This window comes from Sitophilus oryzae, unplaced genomic scaffold, assembly GCF_002938485.1.
Source record: "Sitophilus oryzae breed Bouriz unplaced genomic scaffold, Soryzae_2.0 scaffold_1651_pilon_pilon, whole genome shotgun sequence".
NCBI lineage: Eukaryota > Metazoa > Arthropoda > Insecta > Coleoptera > Curculionidae > Sitophilus > Sitophilus oryzae.
The window spans coordinates 16975-38052 of NW_022146338.1; the positions used below are offsets into that span (position 1 = coordinate 16975).

At 32.5% G+C, this 21078-nt stretch overlaps 1 protein-coding gene across 1 annotated transcript; it reads right to left on the reverse strand.

Moving 5' to 3' along the window:
* Nucleotides 1–18568: 18568 nt before the first annotated feature.
* Nucleotides 18569–20662, reverse strand: LOC115880721 (octopamine receptor Oamb-like). The gene is made up of 3 exons (XM_030898000.1): nt 20633–20662; nt 20037–20345; nt 18569–18667 (listed from the first exon to the last, which is right to left on the reverse strand). Exons 1-3 carry the CDS (start codon nt 20660–20662, stop codon nt 18569–18571), a joined length of 438 nt encoding a protein of 145 aa, XP_030753860.1.
* Between the last annotated feature and the right edge of the window lie 416 nt (nt 20663–21078).

A 21078-nucleotide genomic window follows, 5' to 3' on the forward strand; every position in this document is an offset into this window, starting at 1 on the left:
AAGTTACGTATTGTTTTAGGATATTAATAATGTACATGATTAGATCATTTAAGTAATATTTATAAAATATAGCATGCAAAATATAGATAGGTTTTCAAATCTCTTTTTTGAAATTTTAACTTACGACAAAATAACTCAAATTATTGTATTTTCATACATAGTTTTTTTTAATTTCTTGTAAATTAAATCTAACATTAATAAAAAGCTACAGAATTTGAGATTCAATAAAAGTACAACCTAACAGATATAAAAAATAAATAAACCAACATTAACATGAAATGTGAAAGAATTACACAATATACCCCTGCTATTTTTCTTAATTAATTTTTCTAATTTTATTTAGATTATATTGACTACATGATATTATAATTTACAATAAAATAAAAAAAACTTTATTTGTTTTAAATGTCTTTTTTCTATTTTTTTCTAGTTTCACAACCGACAGCATAATGATTAACATTTAACAGCTATATAAGTCAAGTCGTTTAATCTTTTCCTCCGAAATAGATATTATAGTAACAATTAACATTTTTTATTCAAAAAAAAAAAAAAAAAAAAAATAATAAAAACACAGATGATTTTATTTTATTAATTTTTTTTTTTTTTTTTTTTTTTTTTTTTTATAAATAGTTAATGTTTGTTTTATAAAACTTAAACAATCTTCACACTTCTTTTTCTCTTTCTTTCTCTTTTCTCTTTCTTTCTTTCTCTTCTCTTTCTTCTCTCTTTCTCTTTCTTCTTTCTCTTTCTCTTTTTTTCTTTTTTCTTTTTTCTTTTCTTTTCTTTTTCTTTCTTTTCTTTTCTTTTCTTTTTCTTTTTCTTTCTTTTCTTTCTCTTCTCTTCTTCTCTTTCCTTTCTTCTCTTCTTTCTCTCTTCTTCTTCTTCTCTCTTCTTCTCTTCTCTTTCTTCTTCTTCTTTCTCTTCTTTCTTCTTTCTCTTTCTCTTTCTCTTCTTTCTTTCTCTTTCTTTCTTTCTTTCTTTCTTTTCTTTCTTATGTTTATATGTCGAAAATGACAGGTTTTAGAAAAATCGGAGAACACAAGCTCATTAGGATGTGATTATCTACAACTTTTATCTGAAAACTTTGTCTAAAAATAGATTATAATGGAGTTCGGGACAATTTTTAAAATATCCCAAATTTCTTTTTTTATCGAAATATCTAGTAAGCCATGAACTTTTTCAAAAATATGAAAGGCGCATATTTATGACCCCACAAAACTGCAATTCTTTCCCTATTTTACAGACTCTCTATCACCAGTAGTTTCAGAGATAGCCATAGAGAACATCGTAAGAAACTCACCCTGTATATAAAATTTAACTATCGGTGTTTGCTGAACTTGGGGGAAATAACTGGGAAAATAAGTGCCGAAAATCTTCACTGCCTCCTGGACTATTATATATTTAATCATATCCCCATTTTTATTTGGTAGATAATGTATAAACTAGGAAACTCGTATTTTATGATTATGTATAACACGATGTTCCAAGTGCCGTATAAACTAGGGAGTTATTCAATCAGAAGTTATAAAGAAAGAAAGAAAACTACCTTGTAATGTGCGAACGTTGTATTCCCAAAGACGATTTATCGCAGTGCTAAAAATATGTGGAGCGTGTGAATATTGTATAAAATATTTACTGGCCTGTTTTATGGGCTTCGCAGTATAAATAAAACAAAGACACGAAATTTATAGAGTTCGACTTTTATTCTAAATGTTTGGGGGAATAATTTTGATTTCCTGATTTTAGTCTCTTGAGGCAAAAACATTTATCTTAGTCTCTCAATTTATAAAAAGTTTTGTTTTAAAAAAAAAAAAAAAATGAATATTTTTTATTTATTTTGAAGTAATTACCTAATTATTTTTTTTATCCCAACAGACACTACTTATACAGACATTACTCACATGTATACATGCACATAAAATAAATAATAACACACGCGTGAGTTTTTGAAGTTATAACAAACTAGTGTGTTATGAATTCCCCATCATATACGCCACGAGACATTTCTGGCAGTATTTGTGCTGTAGCCGCCTCTGCCTGGTTAATAATTTCTTGCGAAAGATCTTCCTGAATAATTTTCCTTTAAAATCTGACTTGCTAGTTGATAATTCACTATTTTCTCTTGTCTTAATGTCAGTGCTATTTATTATTTACAAAACACAAAACGCACATCTACAGGGTAGCCCATCGAAAAACCTTCCGCAAGACATAACGGCCAGGGTAATTTTTTTTCAGAAAATTCATTTTTTTTTTTTTTTTTTTTATTTTTGCCCAAAAATGATTGCAAAATCTTCGACCCTCTAAGCGGGGGTGTCATCCCCAATTTTTTCTAAATGAAACGGGGTCAAATGGTACCGCAATAAAAAGGGCTTTCTATTCTCTATACTTTCCAGCTTCGTTTTTGAAAATCACCGGTGTACTCACTTGCAGAAAAAGTAATAATCGAATTTATTTTAAAAAATAATGAATGTGGCTATCGGGTTGCGCAGATACCAATGAACGCCATCCTGACAAACACTTTTATGGTAAAATTGTTCGCGAGTTAGTAGCAAAATTAGCCAATGAGACCTGGCGTGAATCGTACAAATGTCCAAAGGATATTAAAAAACACAAGTTACACCCGTACAAAATTCAGTTGGTACAAGAACCCAACGAAGACAATTTTGATCGTCGCTTGCAATTTTGTGAAACTATGAGTGAACGAGTGACGAATGATAATAATTTCCAATTTAATGTGTGTTTTTCGGATGGGTCTACTTTCTTTTTGAACGATGCAGTTAATCGGCAATAACTGTCATTACTGGGCTGAGGACAACCCAGGGTTTTTCACGAGGTGCACACACAAAAACCTCAGAAATTGAACGTGTGGGCTGGTATTTTTGGAAATTTCATTGTGGGTCAGTTTAACCATATTGAGAAGAACTTCAACGCACAAGTCACAGAAGAGCTATCTAGCAACTACCGCACCTGATCTTAAACCTTGTGGCAAGTGAAAAATGCGTAAACGTCTAGAAATAATAAGAAAAAAACTCAAATTGGTTGAAGGAATTTATCCTTATCATTTACATTCCTGATAAATGTTTAAATAAACTTTTCAAATTTTCAATCCTTCATATTTTCTCTTCACAATGACTCCACTGATTTTCATGTAAACGAGGCGGGGAAATATAGAGAATAGAAAAGCTCTTTTCATTGCAGCGCCACTTGACCCCCCTCCCATTTGAAGTAAAAACAGTTGGGGGATGATATCCGCTCAGAGTGTTGAAGATTTGCAATCATTTCTGAGCAAAAGTTGTTCCCTCACAAACAAAATTGACGTGTTTTTGGATTTTTTGAAAAAAGAATAATTTGGCCGTTATGTCTTGCAGAACGTTTTCGATGGGCCACCCTGTATATTGCATAGTAACATAAACTGATAATTTATTAATTCAAATAATGAAAGTAGAACCGGTGATCCTTTAAATCGATTATTCCTTAGAGATTGGACATGAAACAGTTCTGCTGTTGGATAAAATTTTGTATGGCACTCGCGTGTGTCACTTGAGAAAATTAGCCCTAAACAATTCCCAGCTTGACTTATATATAGAAACTGTTTTATTAAGAAAAAGTTTATAAAATTGTTAAGAAAAATACCGTATGTGTAAACAACTTACTTACTTTAAATTTTGTATTTTGAGATACAACATTCAATAAATTAAGAATAACCAAACAAACCAAATAAAAGAAGCTTTCAGCTCCTTCAAACTTTTCCAAAACCTTCAAATCGAACATAATCAAGTCGATAATCTCTTTTCGAATGACTTTTTTCATTTACATTGGCTCTTTTCAAATTTTCTATCGGCCGCAAGCTCTCGTCCGGTGTATCCCTTTTTGGATTTTCCCACTTTGCAATAGCCTCGGCCGCTGATAAGCTTCTTTTCTTTGTATTTCTCTCTCGTGCGCTTTAGCACATTCCGCTCTTGGAAGAATGCCGAAGAAAGGACATTTTTCCCGACCCTGGATTTCATCCTTCGCATACCTACAGATTCCTTTTTTATTTCGGGGTTTTGTGTGGGATAAGTCGATACATAAGAGGTTGTTTTTATTAGTTGGAACTAGGCATACGGTAGAAAAAAAAGGCGTCAAAGACGGCTGGGGAATGGCAATCGATGATAATTTTGACGAGGTTAAGTCTTAGGCTAAGAACATAGTGGAGCGACGAGGAGTTGGGCCGAAAACTATATACTCCAAATCAATGGGCACCAACCCCAGTATCCTTCAGGCAGAAATTTGCGCTATCGAAAGATGCGTACAATTTATCTTAGATAGGAACGATCGAAACCAGGAAATTGCCATCCTATCCGATAGTCAAGCAGCACTTAACGCGATCAACTCAGTAACCATCAATTCGAAGTTGGTCAAAGAATGCCTAGAGAAGCTCAACAAATTAGGCAAAGAAAATAAAGTCATCCTACTCTGGGAGACCTCCTATGCCTTCACCATGGGATAGGAGGCAATGAAAAGCAAATGATCTAGCTAGAAAAAGGAGCGAACACTCCAATTAACTGACCAGAACCGTTCTTGTTTTCCAAACGGAACCAACTGAAAGCGGAAGTGAATCTGAAGACTTATCCGTAACTTGAATGGGTGTCCTCCAACGGTTCAAGACACTCGAAAAAGTTCCTCAAAACTTATGACCGAGAAAATCAAAGGTTTTCCTTGATTTAAGTAAAACAATCTTCGATTTGTTACGGGGTTTCTAACAGACACTGTCTCCTCAACGAACACCTCAGTAGGCTGAAACTGGAGAAACAACGGCGAATGCAGATTTTGGAAGATGGGGAAACACCAGAACATCTTATCACTGAGTGCGCCGAGACGACGACCATTCGTGCCATGAACCTTGGTACGTCTGATGTCGAGGATGGAGAGCTGGCCTCTGTGGGCCGTCTCAGATACTGGCTTTGCTAAAGCCCTGAGATTGTATGATGAGTTATAACTCGTTATAACTCAAGAAAGGGGAACACACAATAGATCTATAAGGTCGCGGTGATTAACTCCCCTCCTAAACATTCTACATTCAAGATTCAGTCTTTTCCAGCATTTGATCAAAGGACGCTTGGTAAAAAGAGTAAAGAGAGATAGAGAGAGTAATATACAGGAATAATAGCTGTAATTTACAACTTTAATTTTAAAGTAAAATTCATTCGTCCTATATAAAATAAGAATTAAAATGTGTGCTTCTAAAGACTAAATAATTTTTAGTAAATTTAATTAAAATAGCAGAAAATTGTATTACAAAATAGATAGCAAAATTGCACAACATTAAACGTTCTCAACCGGTTTACGCAATGTTAGAATATCGAAAAAGAAAATATTCGAAACGTTATAGGCCATATTTGAAATATTTACATCGTATTTTCCCGTCTATGCGCAAAATTCAATCAAAGCAATCGTAGGAAAACGGCATTCCGTGCATTCACAATTTGGTTATCATACTTGGTTCGGTTGTGAATTATATTTTAATCGTATTAAAAAAATTACCCATCCTTTTTTATGCGCTAAAATGCAAAAAAATTAAGTTATTCTGGTATTTTCATGTGGAAGCTACAAAAGTTTTTTTCTTAATTTTGATCAAAATATGTTCTTAGTGAGCGTCTAGGTCTTCTAACTATACCAAATTTCATCTCAGTCTGGAGTGTAGTTATTGAAATATTGTGATGAGTCAATGTATAGTTATGAAAGATCATAGTATATATTTTTTCTAAGCGTCAAATGTTAAAATTAAAACCCACAAATCACAGTGCCTTGTAGTAGAAAAAAATTTAGTTAAAAAAAAAAATTGTGTTATTTAATTTTATTTTGTTATTATTATTTAGTAATATTAAATGTCTGTCTTTTATACAAAAGATCAATTTATTTATAAATAGTTACAGTTACTTAACAATTAATTTAATTTACAATGTTGATGGGGAATACAGGGTGATTAATTAGTTATTGTATAAAAAACATATTTTGGATCTCATTAAAATACATCAGAAATATGTACTTTATGAAAAAAAGTTACTGGTATATTAATTCAAAGAGACAAAAAATCTCTCCCAAAACTAATAAAGAATTATAATTTTTGTAACGGGTTCAGATTTGAGAAATTTATCTCTTCGATTTTTGAAACTCTACGCTCTCTCTTTTAGTTCATAGTGATATTCTGCATAAATGTACAAAAAAGTAACCACCCTGTAGATTGAAACCTGTTTGACCTAGTCACTGATATTTACCGTAATTATATTAAAATCAAACGAAACTACAAAAGAAAAACTTACAAAACAAAGATCCATTAACGGAATTAAAATACACCGTTTCGTTGTTGAAAAATAAGAATGCTTTTATGTATTTTTTAAATCATAAAGGAAAGAAATATGTACAATGGAAAAAATGGAATAAATAATTTCGGTATTTGTTCTTATAATAGAAAATGGCTAAATAATTGCTCTGAAGAGAAACCAAACCTTGTAATGTTCGATACCACCTACTTATTTTTCATATTTACATTTATATTTCTACATTAATTTGCTTCTCTTGTTGTTTTTGTTCTATTTTCGCGTAATTTCTTTTTCTGTACAATAATATCAATTATTGAAGAATAGCTAATGAGAAAAATATGCTGTATATAATTTGTTAATTTGTGCTTGTAGTGCTTATTTAGGACTAATGGAAATTAGGATTATTTGACACCAGCGAATCTAAAAAGTAATGTTCAACGAACTGATAGATAAATAGAACTAAACAAAATAACACCAACACTTGAAATAGAAGAATATATACAGAATGTCCCTGGCTGAGCGTGCATTAGATGTTTCCAGAGAACTACAATATCTATTTTTTGCACATTACTCTTTCAGAACGAGATCTATCGATTAAAAATATTTTCAATATGGCGGCACTTCCGGAAATACCGGAAGTTGACAGCAACTTTCTTATTTTAAATGAGTGCCCCCGTTTTTTTATTACATAATTAAAATCTCTGTAAAATTTTATGAATTTTGATATTAAATCTCTATACCTAACATTAACCGTTTTTGAGAAAAGAAATATTTAAAATTTTTGGACGAAAAAAACTACTTGTCAAAAAAATATACAGCCTAAAAGTCAAACATAGTGATTACGACAGCCTTCTTCTTAAGGTGCCGTGCAGATTCCTGCGTAAGCGTTCATCTTTTTCTTCCTCATCAGATGGTTCTATTAACTGCAGCGACTTGGAGTACTTGGAAGTCCTGTATGCCTGTCCAATGACGAGTATTTCTCAGCCAGAATAGCTTTCTTCGGCCTATTCCCCTTTTGCCCCCTCTATTTTACTCTGAAGTATCAGACGCTGAAAGTGTGTGTCCCAAATAGGCTAATTTCCTCTTCTTGATGATTTCGAAGAGTTCACGTTCTTCTAGACCAGCTCTTCTGAGGATGTCTTCATTCCTCACATGGTCGACCCAGAGTATTCTTAGCATTTGTCGTACTACCTTCAGTGTCCTTGCTTCCACACCATATAACAAAACAAACCAGACATAGCACTTCACCATTCTGTATCTAAAGCCAAAGTTCAAGTTCCTATCTGTGATAAATCCTAGCAGTCTCAGAAAAGTAGATATTGCTTGTTCGATCCTGCATTTGATCTCCTGATCTGGATCCCACGTTTCGTTAACCATGCATCCCAAATATTCAATCCCAAATTGTGTAACCTGCTGGATGACCTCTCCATTTAAGTAAATTCTGGTGTTCGGAATATTGTTTCTGCTAACAGCCATAAATTTAGTTTTTGTAGTATTTATGTTTAAACCCAGTCTCTGGCTTTCATTGTTGAACTTATTTAGAAGGATTTGAAGATCATTTGCATTGTCTGCCAATATCACTGTGTCATCCGTATATCGGATATTATTAATTGGAATTCCATTTATTTTCAAACCAATGGGACTAGCGGAGATTGACTCAGTGAATGCTCTTTCCACATATAAATTGAACAACATTGGAGACAGAATACACCCTTGCCTTACCGCCTTTTTTATTTCAAAATTTTCAGTTACTCCCACGCTATGTATACAAATTTCAGCTTTTTGGTTCCAATACAAATTATTGATGAGCCTTATATCTTTTCCATCAAGTCGACAGCCCCTGTGACATAAAGAAAAAACGTGTGGCTATCTATTTAAAAAATTTAATTGTTCGAATGTCATATAATAATGGCGGAAGCTGTCATGGAAATCGTTAAAAAATGTTATTAAAATCATATAAATCTCATAAGAACAAAAATTTCACAGTCAACTTACAGCCTACTGGTTTTAAAAAAAGTACTTAGATTTGCACACTTTGAAAATGGTATGTCAATGCAATTGTTGAAAGTCAAATTAGATACAGTATAATATTCTATGGTAGTTGTTGAGACATTGACAGATTGTTTATATGTCAAAAAGGGCACTTCTTATGCTAAATCTCAAAATAAATGAATCTTGCAGAGGTAAATTTCGCAAAAATAATCTATTAACAGTTCCGGTTATTTTTGTTCAGGAATGTACCTTATTTTTGTGGAAGCATAAAGAAATGTTTAATCTATCTAAACCGCAAGAAACATATCAGAAGTAACCAGAAGTATAAATTATAATTACCCTGTAGATAAGTTAAAAAAAACGAAAATGGAGCATTTTACAACTGTAGTAAAACATACAATAATTTACCCTTAGAAATAAAAAAACATTTAACAGTTGGCAAAATTTAAAAAAGAGATATTTAAGTTCTTAATAAAACTGGAGCCATATAATTTAAATTATTTTTATGGGTATGGTCGAAATAATTCGTCTATCTATCTATATCTATCTTTCCGGAAGTGTCGAAAATATTTTTAATGGATAGATCTCATTGTGAAACAATGATGTGCAAAAAATCTCCGATCTAGATATTTTAGTTCTCTCTCTCTAGAAATTTCTAATGCACGCTCAACCTGAAACACCCTGTATATTTGGGGAACTCAATCACGTTCAAATCTAGAATGCTACTTTCTAGAGAAGAAAAAAAAGATCAATGCGTAACTCCGTACTACCAGCCTGGACCTATGCATGCAAAACCTGGACACTTAATACCATAGGGAATTTGCAGGTCACACAACGCTAGATGGAACAAAATATGCTGAAAATAACCAAAAGACACCATAAAAAATAAAGTGGATACAGCAAAAAACCCCAGATCCAGAATCAAATCTCTCAAGTGGCCATGAAAAGGACACCTAGCAAAAAGGACAGACAGCAGATGGACCACAACATTTACAGCATGGTACCCACTAGGAATTAAGAGAAGTAGAAATACCAAACCTAAAGATGGGACCATGTTACCCAGAAAAACAATTACTAAAGCGGAAAAACCTCTTGCTGCATTATCAAAACTAATGCCGAACATAGGGGGCCCTAGGTCATCAAAGCGTAGAATTCTTGTAAGCGTAATACATTCACAATTGTTATATGCAGCTCCGGTATGGTGTAAGGTAATGGACAAAATAAAAACAAAGCGAAAGATAACAGCTCTGGGCAGTTGGTGTCATTGCGGGCATTTCTCCTATCCACTTATTAGCTCATGAACGAGCGGATAGATACAAGGGAGAGCTCAAACAAATAGCCTGGAAAACTGTGATGGAGAAGTGGCAGGATCAGTGGTATAAAGGAAAGTACGGAAGATGGACCTGGAGACTTATACCCAACATCGAAAAATGGATTGACAGACCATATGGTGAAGTGGGATACCACCTGACACCAATGCTGTCTGGACAGGGGTGCTTCCGAAAAAGCTCTGAATCATGTTTATTTTGTGGTGAAATAAACGACGTTGATCATGTGTTCTCCTGTCCAAGATGGAAGGATGAGAGAGATCATTTTAAGAAGGAGAGTGAGAAGCCGATGAGAACGAACTTGATGAGAAGCCCTGAGGGAGGTGAATTATTATGGGAAACAGTAAATAAATGTATAAATAATATACTAAGTAAAAAAGAAGAGGAACAACGCCACATGGCGTAGGCAGCCCCCACGTCCAAGTAATGCGTAAGCGGTTCCGGCGTGGTGTGCTTACTTGAACGAGGAGGGTTTTTTTAGCCGGTAGGAATCCGACACTACCCAGTTATGGGTGTCTTATGGAAAGATTTTCCCTCCTCATCGAAAAAAAAAAAAAAAGATGGGACCATGATATTAGGAAAGGAGCACGAATACCTTGGACCCGCATAGCCAACAAAAGATAACATTGGTCCCAATTACAGGGAGAATATATATCTAAATATATAAGGGATGTATTATATATATCCTCCCTTATACAGGGTGTTTCAAAACAAATACGAAAAACTTTAGGGGGTGATTCCTTGTTCAAAATAAAGGGTAGTTTGCTTTATAAACGTTGGGTCAAAAGTCAACCATTAGGGAGATATCGCGGTACAAAGATGGCGGAAAAATAATGTTTTTATTTTTTATCTTGAAAACGAAAAGAGATAGACTAATGAAATTTTATGGAAGCATTACTGATATGAAAACACACTTTCAGGTAATTTTTTTACTTTTTTAAAATGAGTGGAAGGGGTTGAAATAAACTACCCATATCATTCTTGTTAACGAAATTTAAAGAAAAATTTTATCAAACACATGCAAATGCTTTAATTTGGATAGTTTAGTTTGTTTAGTAACTTTTTTACCTCTTGTGTTTTTTTGATAAAGCTCACCGATTAGAAATTAAAAAATAAAATGTAAAGCATTACATGTCAGGACAAAAAACATTTTTAGATTAAGAATCTAGTGATAATAACGATAATAATAATCATCTAGATAATAACGTATTGCAGTAGAGTAATGTCAAATAAAATAATATTAGGAACATCCTAAAAAGTAACAGAGGCCGACTAGATTTTTTCCTAAAAAAATTACAGCAGCCCACTAGATTCTTTATCATAGAAAATGTTTTTGTCCTGACATGTAATGCTTTACATACCTTTTACAATTTCAAATCAGTGAGTTTTATCAAAATAATACAAGAGATAAAAAGTTTCTAAATGTTTTGTATGTGTTGACCATGAAGATTTTCTTTTAGAATTTCGTTAACAAGAATGATAGGAGTAGTTTATTTCAACCCCTTCCACTCATTTTTAAAAAGAAAAAAAATTAGAAAGTGTGTTTTCATAACAGTAATGATTCCATAAAATTTATTAGTCTATCTATTTTAGATTTTCAAGATAAAAATAAAAAACATTTATTTCTTCGCCATCTTTTGTACCGCAATTTCTCCCTAATGGTTGACTTTTGTGGACCCTGACAACGTTGGTTGCAAACTACCCTTATTTTGCACAAGGCATCACCCCCTGAAGTTTTTCGCATTTGTTTTGAAACACCCTGTATATCAAATATATAAAGGAGACTACACTATAATTGGAAATGATTGAATAACCTCGAAATGATGATAATGAAATATAAAATTTGATAAATATCCACGAACAACAATGAAATTTGTTATATCTCATTTTCAATCAATTGAAAGCATAAACTAATACCAAATCAAAGTTTCAGCTAAATGCATCAAAATATAAAATCCCACACGAAGCGCAATTATTTGCGACACTGTAAATTGGCGTTGACATTTCTTTCTGTTGACCTTTTCTAGATTAAATTTCACCATTTCCTTAAAAAATAAACGCATTTAGCTGACATTTAACGTGTAAACTTTCCATTAATCCTGAACCTGTTGTCAAAATATACATTGCCAACTTAATCTTGCAGCATTTTTCTACGTTGGTGTATATTTAGAGACATTCAATTCCCGCCTAGCGACCTTGCGTGCCGAAATCAAGTATCACGAAACGTAATTAAATCGTGAAGCTGAACGCATGACGTACACCTTTCCCTAGAACCTTAAGTACTGACAGAGGTATTAGCTTTTTTCGTCCGAACCGTCCTAGAACTCTGCAGCGCATGCGCAAATGAAATAATGTCTTCATATTTCCTTCTGCGCATACGCATCACAGTTCTAGGACGGTTCAGAATCGGTAATAACAAGAAAACAAACAAAGCTAATGATTGGGTCGACCGGTCAACTGCGACAAATCTGCTATATCCCCTTCCACGTCTCTTAGCAATGTGCGCAGTTCCTCGGTTTATTTCGTGCGTTTGGCAACGTGTTTACTGTTCTCTCTTTGTTCAGTACATTATAAACGCATTGTACTCTTCTTACATCTTTGACCAATCTTCTTACATCTTTGACATCATTTGAAATCTTGACCCAAGATTAACCTTTGCCAGCCCTTAGTATATAACTGATATACCCCAGTCAAATTAGTTAAAAAAAGGTCCATCGGTGGAAGCAATTCCTACAGTAATCCCTACTATCCTAAATCATCTATATTCGGGGACTTTTGACAGATACCTTCTCAAGTATAGAGAAGTAGCTTAAAATCTGTTTCAAAACTGTAGGAATTTGTTCCACCGATTTGTCTAATTTGACTGAGCTAAAGGTACTCGCTTTTTGAGTTCAATATTACGTAAAAAGGTCTAGCCTTATTGTTCATTATCTCAAAACATATCCTATATTCTTGAAGTAACCCAGTAAACTAATTTTGTAAATTAAACAACACTGAACCTGAAATTGGACACCTTCCGGAACAAGTTTTCAGTAAACCATTAGCTCAAGGTAATTATTCTCTTGAAATTTAACAGAAGAGAGATCAATAACGCTTCAGGCAACCAGCTTGTTTTGATATATAAAAAATAATTATATCTAACCAAGAAATGTCCAAATTTAATTAACTTACGTTTTTGATGTTTTCTTTGTTGTTATATTCCGAACAAAAAAGAATGTCTTTTATTTATACCAAATTAATTACTGGTTTTTGTGTTATTAGATTTTTAAGAAAAAAGGGACACAAAATTTCACTGGAAACTAAGAAATGGACGTATCATCACTGAAGAAATATTCCATGTTCTTCATTAAAGGAAGAACATGGAATATTTCCTTGTTCTTTTTCTAAAATTATTACTTTTAAACCCTTTATTACGTTTATTTAAGGTGCCCGGTGGCGTACAGGCTCTCGTCTACTAATCTCAAGGTTGTAGGTTCGAATCCTACACCCGGCATTTCATCAGCCGACTATTTTTATTAAAATAAAAATAGTTTGTCTACCTAGGTCGACTCAGCTTTAAATGAGTACTTGGGATTCATAATCCTGAGGTAATAATAGGCGGTTAAAGCGTAGTACTAGCCACAGTACCTTCCTTGTATACCGAACGGTTCTAGTATGGCAAGCTGTACCTTGCTAATCCCAAGGCGTTAAACGCTATATACGGGAGCTATTATTATATTACTTTTATTTAATTTTAGTTATATTTATGAATAATGGAACAGTTTTTGACAAAACCCATGAATATATCTGTTTATATAATTTTTATATTATTTACTATTTATCATAAGGCACATTTAAGAACTTTTATGGGTTATTTTTTATAATTTGTAAAAAAGAAACTTATCATTTTTTTTTTGTACCAGAGTCTCTATTATAAGAACAAATACCGTTTAATTTTTAACATACCTAAATTAGTTTACAGTAATTTATGGACAGTGTGATAGTACTATTATACATGACCATTATCGATTTGCTGCAAAAACTCATTTAGACAAAAGTTTTGTTCATATATTTAATTTATTAAACTATTTCAGTAACAACGGTTTAAATCTATTCACTTTTCAAAAAGGCACAAAGCTTACCATATATTTCCCAAAATCTTTTTGTAGACCTTTGAAGCACCTTTTAACATCGAGTACTTGATGACATGGATGAAATTGTATACTTTTTACTTTGTGCTTAAAAATAAGCATGGGCGTGCATATGGGTTATAAAAAAAATATGTGCGCCACTGACTTTTTTTCTTTTGTTGTTTCTTGATATTTTGTCGATTTCGGTCACCTTCCACCTATATCTTTTAAATTCCAACATTTCATTTAATTGAAATTTTCCACTAAAAAAGTTTTTGCAGTAAACCAAGAATATAATAAACTCGCCGTCATAAAATTCCGCCACCCTAAAATTTTGACTAAGTTTGATGTTTTATAACTTTTAAATTTGTAATCCGATTTTTATGATTATGGTATTTGTAGATAAATCTGTTGGTATTATTTTTTATTATTTTAATGGCTTATACAGGGTTGTTCACCACATACGACACGGAATATTGTAGCTAAACGATTAGATTTTTACAAATTGTAAGTTTTGGGTTCGTTGAAGGACTATTAGAGCTACAATTTAAAAATATTTTTACAAGTTAGAGAGTGTCCCAAATAAATAAAAAGTATCAAAGTTTTATTTTTTTAAATGGAACACCCTGTATATTATTTCATTTTTAGTTTCTACGATTAAAATAAAGGCAAATTTGATTAAGGTTTATTACACTTAAACCTTACCGTTTTTGAAATATTTTCAATTTTGTGAAATTGCAGTATAAATTTTAAGGCTTCATTTCTCCAAAAGTATCAAAGTTTTTAATACTAAATATTTACTGAAATTTATTTATTGATCAGTTATTGTGTTGCAATAATAAAAGTTTTACTACCTTATACAGAGTGTCTAAATATTTATTTTAAATAATTATTAGCTTTAAACGGCAATAACTTTTTAAATTTAAATAGAACACCCTGTATATTTTATGAGAATCAGGTGCACAATTTAATTGTCTATCAAATTGTATTATACCATTTTTTAGCTATCTCTTCAAGTTTCCGTAGAAAATGAATTTTATTGTAATTTAGAACTCATTTATCAATATACTCATGGAATACTGACATTTTAGATTATTTTTAAAGATGTACTAAATTTTAAAAGAGTACATATACTAATATTGTTGATATAGTTTGTTTATTTCATTAAAAAATAAAAAACAACTGTTTAAATATTTGTTAAAGAGGATCAATTAATATGATTCCATTATTCAAACTACATTAATTGACTGTTTGCGTTGATTAATAATAATTGCTCCAAATACTAAAAAACTGAATTATGTATGTGTATTAGACAGTGTGGTAAAAAAACTAACACCTTAAAAATGATATTTCATTTTTTGACAAATGCTTATTTATAACAACAGAGACGTTCATTTCATAACTTATTATTATATTGATTTCTGATTCAAATCCACATTTATTTAGAATAATTTATTAACAAACCCAATTAAGTTTGTAATTAATTAGTATTTGGGCGGAATACTGGTGGTATATTTAATTAATGGTATACTCTTTTATAAAGATCTAAATAGTTTTCTTTTTGCATACAAATGGGCTAGTAATATCATCGTTTTACTAAAAACGATAATATTACTAACCTGAATTTCCTTTATTGCATTTGTTGTTTTAAAAACAATCTAAAATGTCAATATTCCATGGGTATATTGATAAATGAGGTCTAAATTATAAGAAAATGCATTTTGTACGAAAACTTGAAGGGATAGGTAAAAGTCGTATAATACAATTTGATAGACAATTAAATTGTGCATCTGATTCTTATAAAATATACATGGTATTCCATTTAAATTAAACAAGTTATTGGCGTTTAAAGCTAGTAATTATTAAAAAAATAAATTTTTAGATACTCTGTATAAGGTAGTATAATTTTTATTATTGCAACACAATAACTGATCAATAAATAAACTTCACTAAATATTTAGTATTAAAAACTTTGATACCCTTGGAGAAATGAAGCCGTAAAATTTATACTGCAATTTTACAAAGTTCAAAATATTTCAAAAACGGTAAGGTTTAAGTGTAATAAGTCTTAATCAAATTTAACTTTATTTTAATCGTAGAAACTAAAAATGCAATAATATACAGGGTGTTCCATTTAAAAAAATACAACTTTGATATTTATTATTTATTTGGGACACTCTGTATCTAGTAAATATTTTTTAAATAATAGCTCTAATAGTCCATTTAACTTGGGAACTCCAAAATGTTTTAATTTGTAAAAACTAATCGTATTTCGTACAATACTCCGTGTCGTATGTGGTGAACAACCCTGTATATTTCGGTTAGGTGGGTTTATATCGCGGTAAATCAAAACTTCGTTTTTTGCAAATAAATTCAAAAACACCCTGTGGAAAAAATGAAACGGGCATTTTGGATAAAAACACTTTGCTGTAATCTTAGATGTATTCCTAACATTTCAATTTTTGAATTATCCTATTATCTCTATCCTTTTATGAGCTACACAGTTTTAAATAAAGCACTGATATTTTTACAATCTTGAATTTGTTGAAAATGGATGGCTCTCAATGGCCACCGTTATATCGAGGATGTCCTCCAAGAAGTTGTCGTTCCATATGCTTCTTTCATTGGAAATCAGTTTATAGTGATGCATGATAATGCCAGGCCCCACGTTGCGCGGAGTAACGAGTAAGGAGTATGAGTAATTACCGAGTACCTGGATGAGGTTGGACTAGGAAGATTGGAATGGCCTCCTTGTAGTCCCGACCTCAATCCAATCGAACATTTGTGTGATGAACCTAAAAGCGTGTAGCGTTCGGCGTGTCTCGCAAAAAAACGGAAATAAAAAGAAATCAGTTTGTTTTCTGTAGCGTCTTTAGCGTTTTCTAAGATGAAACCCCGTCATAGGCGGACGTTATATTTAATAATACAATAAAAATAAATTAAATAGTATGCATTTTTTTTATTTTAGGGTATTATCTAAAAATATTTTTATTAAATTTAAAAATTTCAAGGAACTGTTTGAAAAAGTGTAGTTTCAAATGTTGAAAAAGTAATAAATTAAAGGAATATTTTCTTACGCGTAAAAAATAGTTTTTTACGCGTAACAAAAAGTTATTTACACGGAAAAAATATTTTTTTTTGCGTAACAAAAGGTTTTTTATCAGAAACAATAAGTTTTTGACGCGTAAAAAAATAATTTTTTACGTGTAACAAATAGTTTTTTACACGCAAAAAATATTTTTTTTGTAAAAAATTTTTTTACCAGAAACAATAAGTTTTTGACGCGTAAAAATTAATTTTTTACGTGTAACAAATAGTTTTTTACACGTAAAAAATATATTTTTTGCGTAAGAAAGGTTTTATAAAGTAGTAGTAAAAAAAGAATTTTTTATGTGTAACAAATAGATTTTTACACGTAACAAATAGTCTTATACGCGTAAAAAATAGTTTTCTACCAGTAACAAATAGTTATATACGCGTAAAAAATAGTTTTCTGCCAGTAACAAATAGTTTTATACGCGTAAAAAATAGTTTTTTACGTGTAACAAATGTTTTTTTACGCGTAATAATTTGATTCGCTTTTACAAAATTTTACAAACACGTGGACTGCTCACAAATACACGTCGCGTCACTACGTATTTCTAAGCCGTTAACACGTTTCGTTACAACGAGGTCGTGTGTCAGGGCCGTCTCACTAGGTCGTATGTCACGGCTTTGAATTTTTACTCCCAGCGCGCTTAAAGAAGTTTCACTCCAAAATGTTTCATAAATCATGTCCTAAAATTGCATTAGCAACTAGAGATATTTACTGTTCTATTATATAATTATAATTATTTATTATATTATAATTATAACAAGTACCGTATGATCGAATAAAAACGGCGTCAGCGATGGCTATGAAATGAAGATCGCTGTCATTTTGTATGTAAAATTAAATGGGAAATGTCATTGATGTTCATTTCCAAGCCAACTGGACTCCGTTTTTTTTCGATCATACGGTACTAACCACAACACTACAACATAAAAAAACTATACACATATAAACTAAAATTCCTAAAATAAATGGCAAATAATAATTATTATTTTTACATACACCACTGGCACTAGCAGTAGATTGTGTTTGTCTCCGAATATAAGCCCCGGCCCGTCCACAATTCAATCCCAGCATCTTTTATCTTCGTCTCTTCAACGCTAACGGCGCCGATCTCGCCTATCTCTTTCTCACAGGATTGATTGTTGGACGGGCCGGGAATCCACGAGCTTGCGACGTTACTAATTGACATTATTGATAGAAACTGCAGACCTGCCGCGTCTTTTGCGTGTTTTTAATGGGCACAAATCGAAAAAAGCGCTTAAAACGGTAAAATCGCAAAAAGCGCTTGAGACGTAAAAAACGCAAAACGCTAAAAACGCTTTCTGTGTGGCCGTGGGCTTAGCTCTTGTAAAGGGTTTTCTTGATCTATAGTTTTGATATTCATAAAATTGAGGAAAGTGTTTTTTGTTATCCGAAATGACCGTCTCATTTTTTCCACAGGATGTTTTGAATTTATTGCAAATATTTTTAAGGTGGCGGAATTTTGTGTCGGGGGTATATAAATAGTTGTCTTTTTGACATCTTTAAAACCTATTTTTTCTCTGTTTCTATTTCTCCAACTCTCTGAACCGCCAATCCGCTTTACATCTGGCTCTACCTCTCGTCTCATAAGCGGCCCTCGTCTCCGGCACTGTTGCCGAAGCTCTCCAGCTGCTGTCACCCGATGACCACGCTCATGGCCAGCTTGATGACGTTGTTTTCGTCCACGTCAAAGGCAGTGTTGACACGTTTCTTCGCGCTGCGTCACCTGGAGTCGGACGGGTCCCCGCCGGGGTCGCTCTCTTCGCCCAGGGAGTTGCCGTGCACTTGGACGTTGTAACTGGGTGATCTGAATTGACGGCCCTGGAAGAAATAATATGGAAATTATGTTAAATTGTTGCCTAAGTAGCCCTACTAGATTTAGTAGGAATCCTACTAAATCTAGTAGGGTTTTGGCGGCTTTAACTGAAACATTTCTTTTGTTTTAACAAAAACGAGAAAAAAAAAGAAATTAAATTCGTCACAATTTCTAAAACTAGATATTTACATTAGTTATCATTTTCTGTCAGTTAAAACAAAAAACATTCTCAGAAATTTGCCGAAAACGCAAACTTATCCTACATCAGAGGGAACTGATATGATTCTATTATTTGGTGCATTCACCAATTAATAGAATACTTAAAAGCTCCTGATTTTATCTAGTCTGTTTTTTTTATGGGGATATGTTAAAGACAGTGCTTACAAAATTCAAACAACTATTGTCGATAACATGAGAGAAATTATTGTAGCTGCTTTTCGAGGTAGAACTCTACATATGCCTTTTAAAATGAAAAGATCCTTTTGAAAAGACAATCATTTTATGCAGTTAACAGGAAAGGAAGCATTACGAGCATTTGATTTCATCTAGCTAATTTTTGTCATATAATTTTAGGTATATATCTAGTTTTAATTCTGTAATAATTAAAATATGTTTTAAACGTGTATCTTTTTATTACCATTGAGTATTTTACTCTACAATCTTTAATTTTTGTTAAATTAGCAAAAGGTATATCACACAGCCACTCCTAGATTTTTTCAGATAATAAAGATCTACTGACGCAAAATCATAAAAATTAAAATATCTAGAAAAATCTTTGTCTGAGGGTTAGGCAACCTTAATAATATTTCGAAGACATATAAATTCCCCATTGAACACCGGAAAAATATACTGCGTGTTCCATTTAAAATAAAGGAATAATTAGCTTTTAAAAGTGGCTAATGTTAAATATTAATTTTGTATTACCCTGTATAACTTTTCGGGTCAAATTTCAATTTGGTTTAACATACAATGGTTACTGTAATTAAATATCAGGCTATACAAGGTCAACTAAAATTTAGGTAGCTGTTATCAAAATTTAAAATTTACTCTTCACTTTCACAAAATGTGAAATATGTCAAAATCCTTAGATTTTAGGTATATGCTTCTTTAATAAAACTCACCTTAATTTTTTTCCTAGAATCCGAAAATCAAATAATATATAGGGTGTTCCATTAGAAAAAACACAACTTTGATGTGTAACTTTTTTTGGGGACACCCTGTATAATTTTATATCTTTTTATAAAATGCTTTCAGTTAACCTACATATGTTGCCAAAATTTCATTTCGATATAAACTGCCGTTCTCCTTGGAGGTTCCGCGGTGTATGAGAGGCGCCACCCTGTACACAATTTTTTGGACTCCCTCTATACTTACTTGTAGTTGAGATCCATCCGATCCTCTCCGAGAATTCATCGAGCCTTTCCCCGTGCAGAAACACTTGCAGATGATTCTCTTGAAGGCGAACCTGAAGTCCTTGGAGAAGAGAGCGTAGATCAGGGGGTTGATGGCGCTGTTACAGTACCCCAACCAGAACAGGATGGAGAAGACTAGGGGGTGGATGCAGTCGGCGCAGAAGGCGCGTACCAGGTACATAGTGAAGAAGGGCAGCCAGCAGCAAATGAAGCCTCCGACGATGATGCCTAGGGTTTTGGCGGCTTTGGTTTCCATACGGAAACGCTTAACCTGCAACAAAAAATACTAAGATAGCAGTATATAGTGATGGGCATTGCGATTCTTTTTAGTGGATCGAATCACACGATTTAATTTCTCATATTGAATCGACTCTTACGATTCGTTAACTGTAACGAACCACATGCACAATTTACGTTTCATAAAATCAAGAATCCTAACTGGCACTACCGGCGATAATTTGGTCGGACAATTACTTAAGGGGCCAGAACAAGAAATATACAGTTCTTTCGTTTACTTTTCAGCACTTTAAGTCACTGGCATAATTGGATTAATTTTACCAATAATATTAAATTATCAATCCAATTCATAGCTATACCTATACTATTTTTTATTAAAGACTTCTTAATACCAATTTAATATTTTTAGTATATTTTATTTCCGATTTAATAATCATATAATAAATAGTTTATAATACCGTATGATCGAAAAAAATAGCGTCCAGTTGGCTTGGAAAAACATCGATGACAATGACAAATGAATGTTCATTTCATAACCCTCGCTGACGACGTTTTTTTTATTATATTGAGCAGAGGCCAACAATATTTATTTGGAGATGCAGAAAAACACGATTTCGACTTTCAGTCCAACATTTAATAGTTTATAGTTGGTAAATATTATTTTAATAAAAATACTAGCGTGTACCAGCGACTTCGTTCGCATCGAATTAATCATTTGTAATGGTGATGATAAAGCAAAGCAAGAATTTCCATTAACATACAAACTG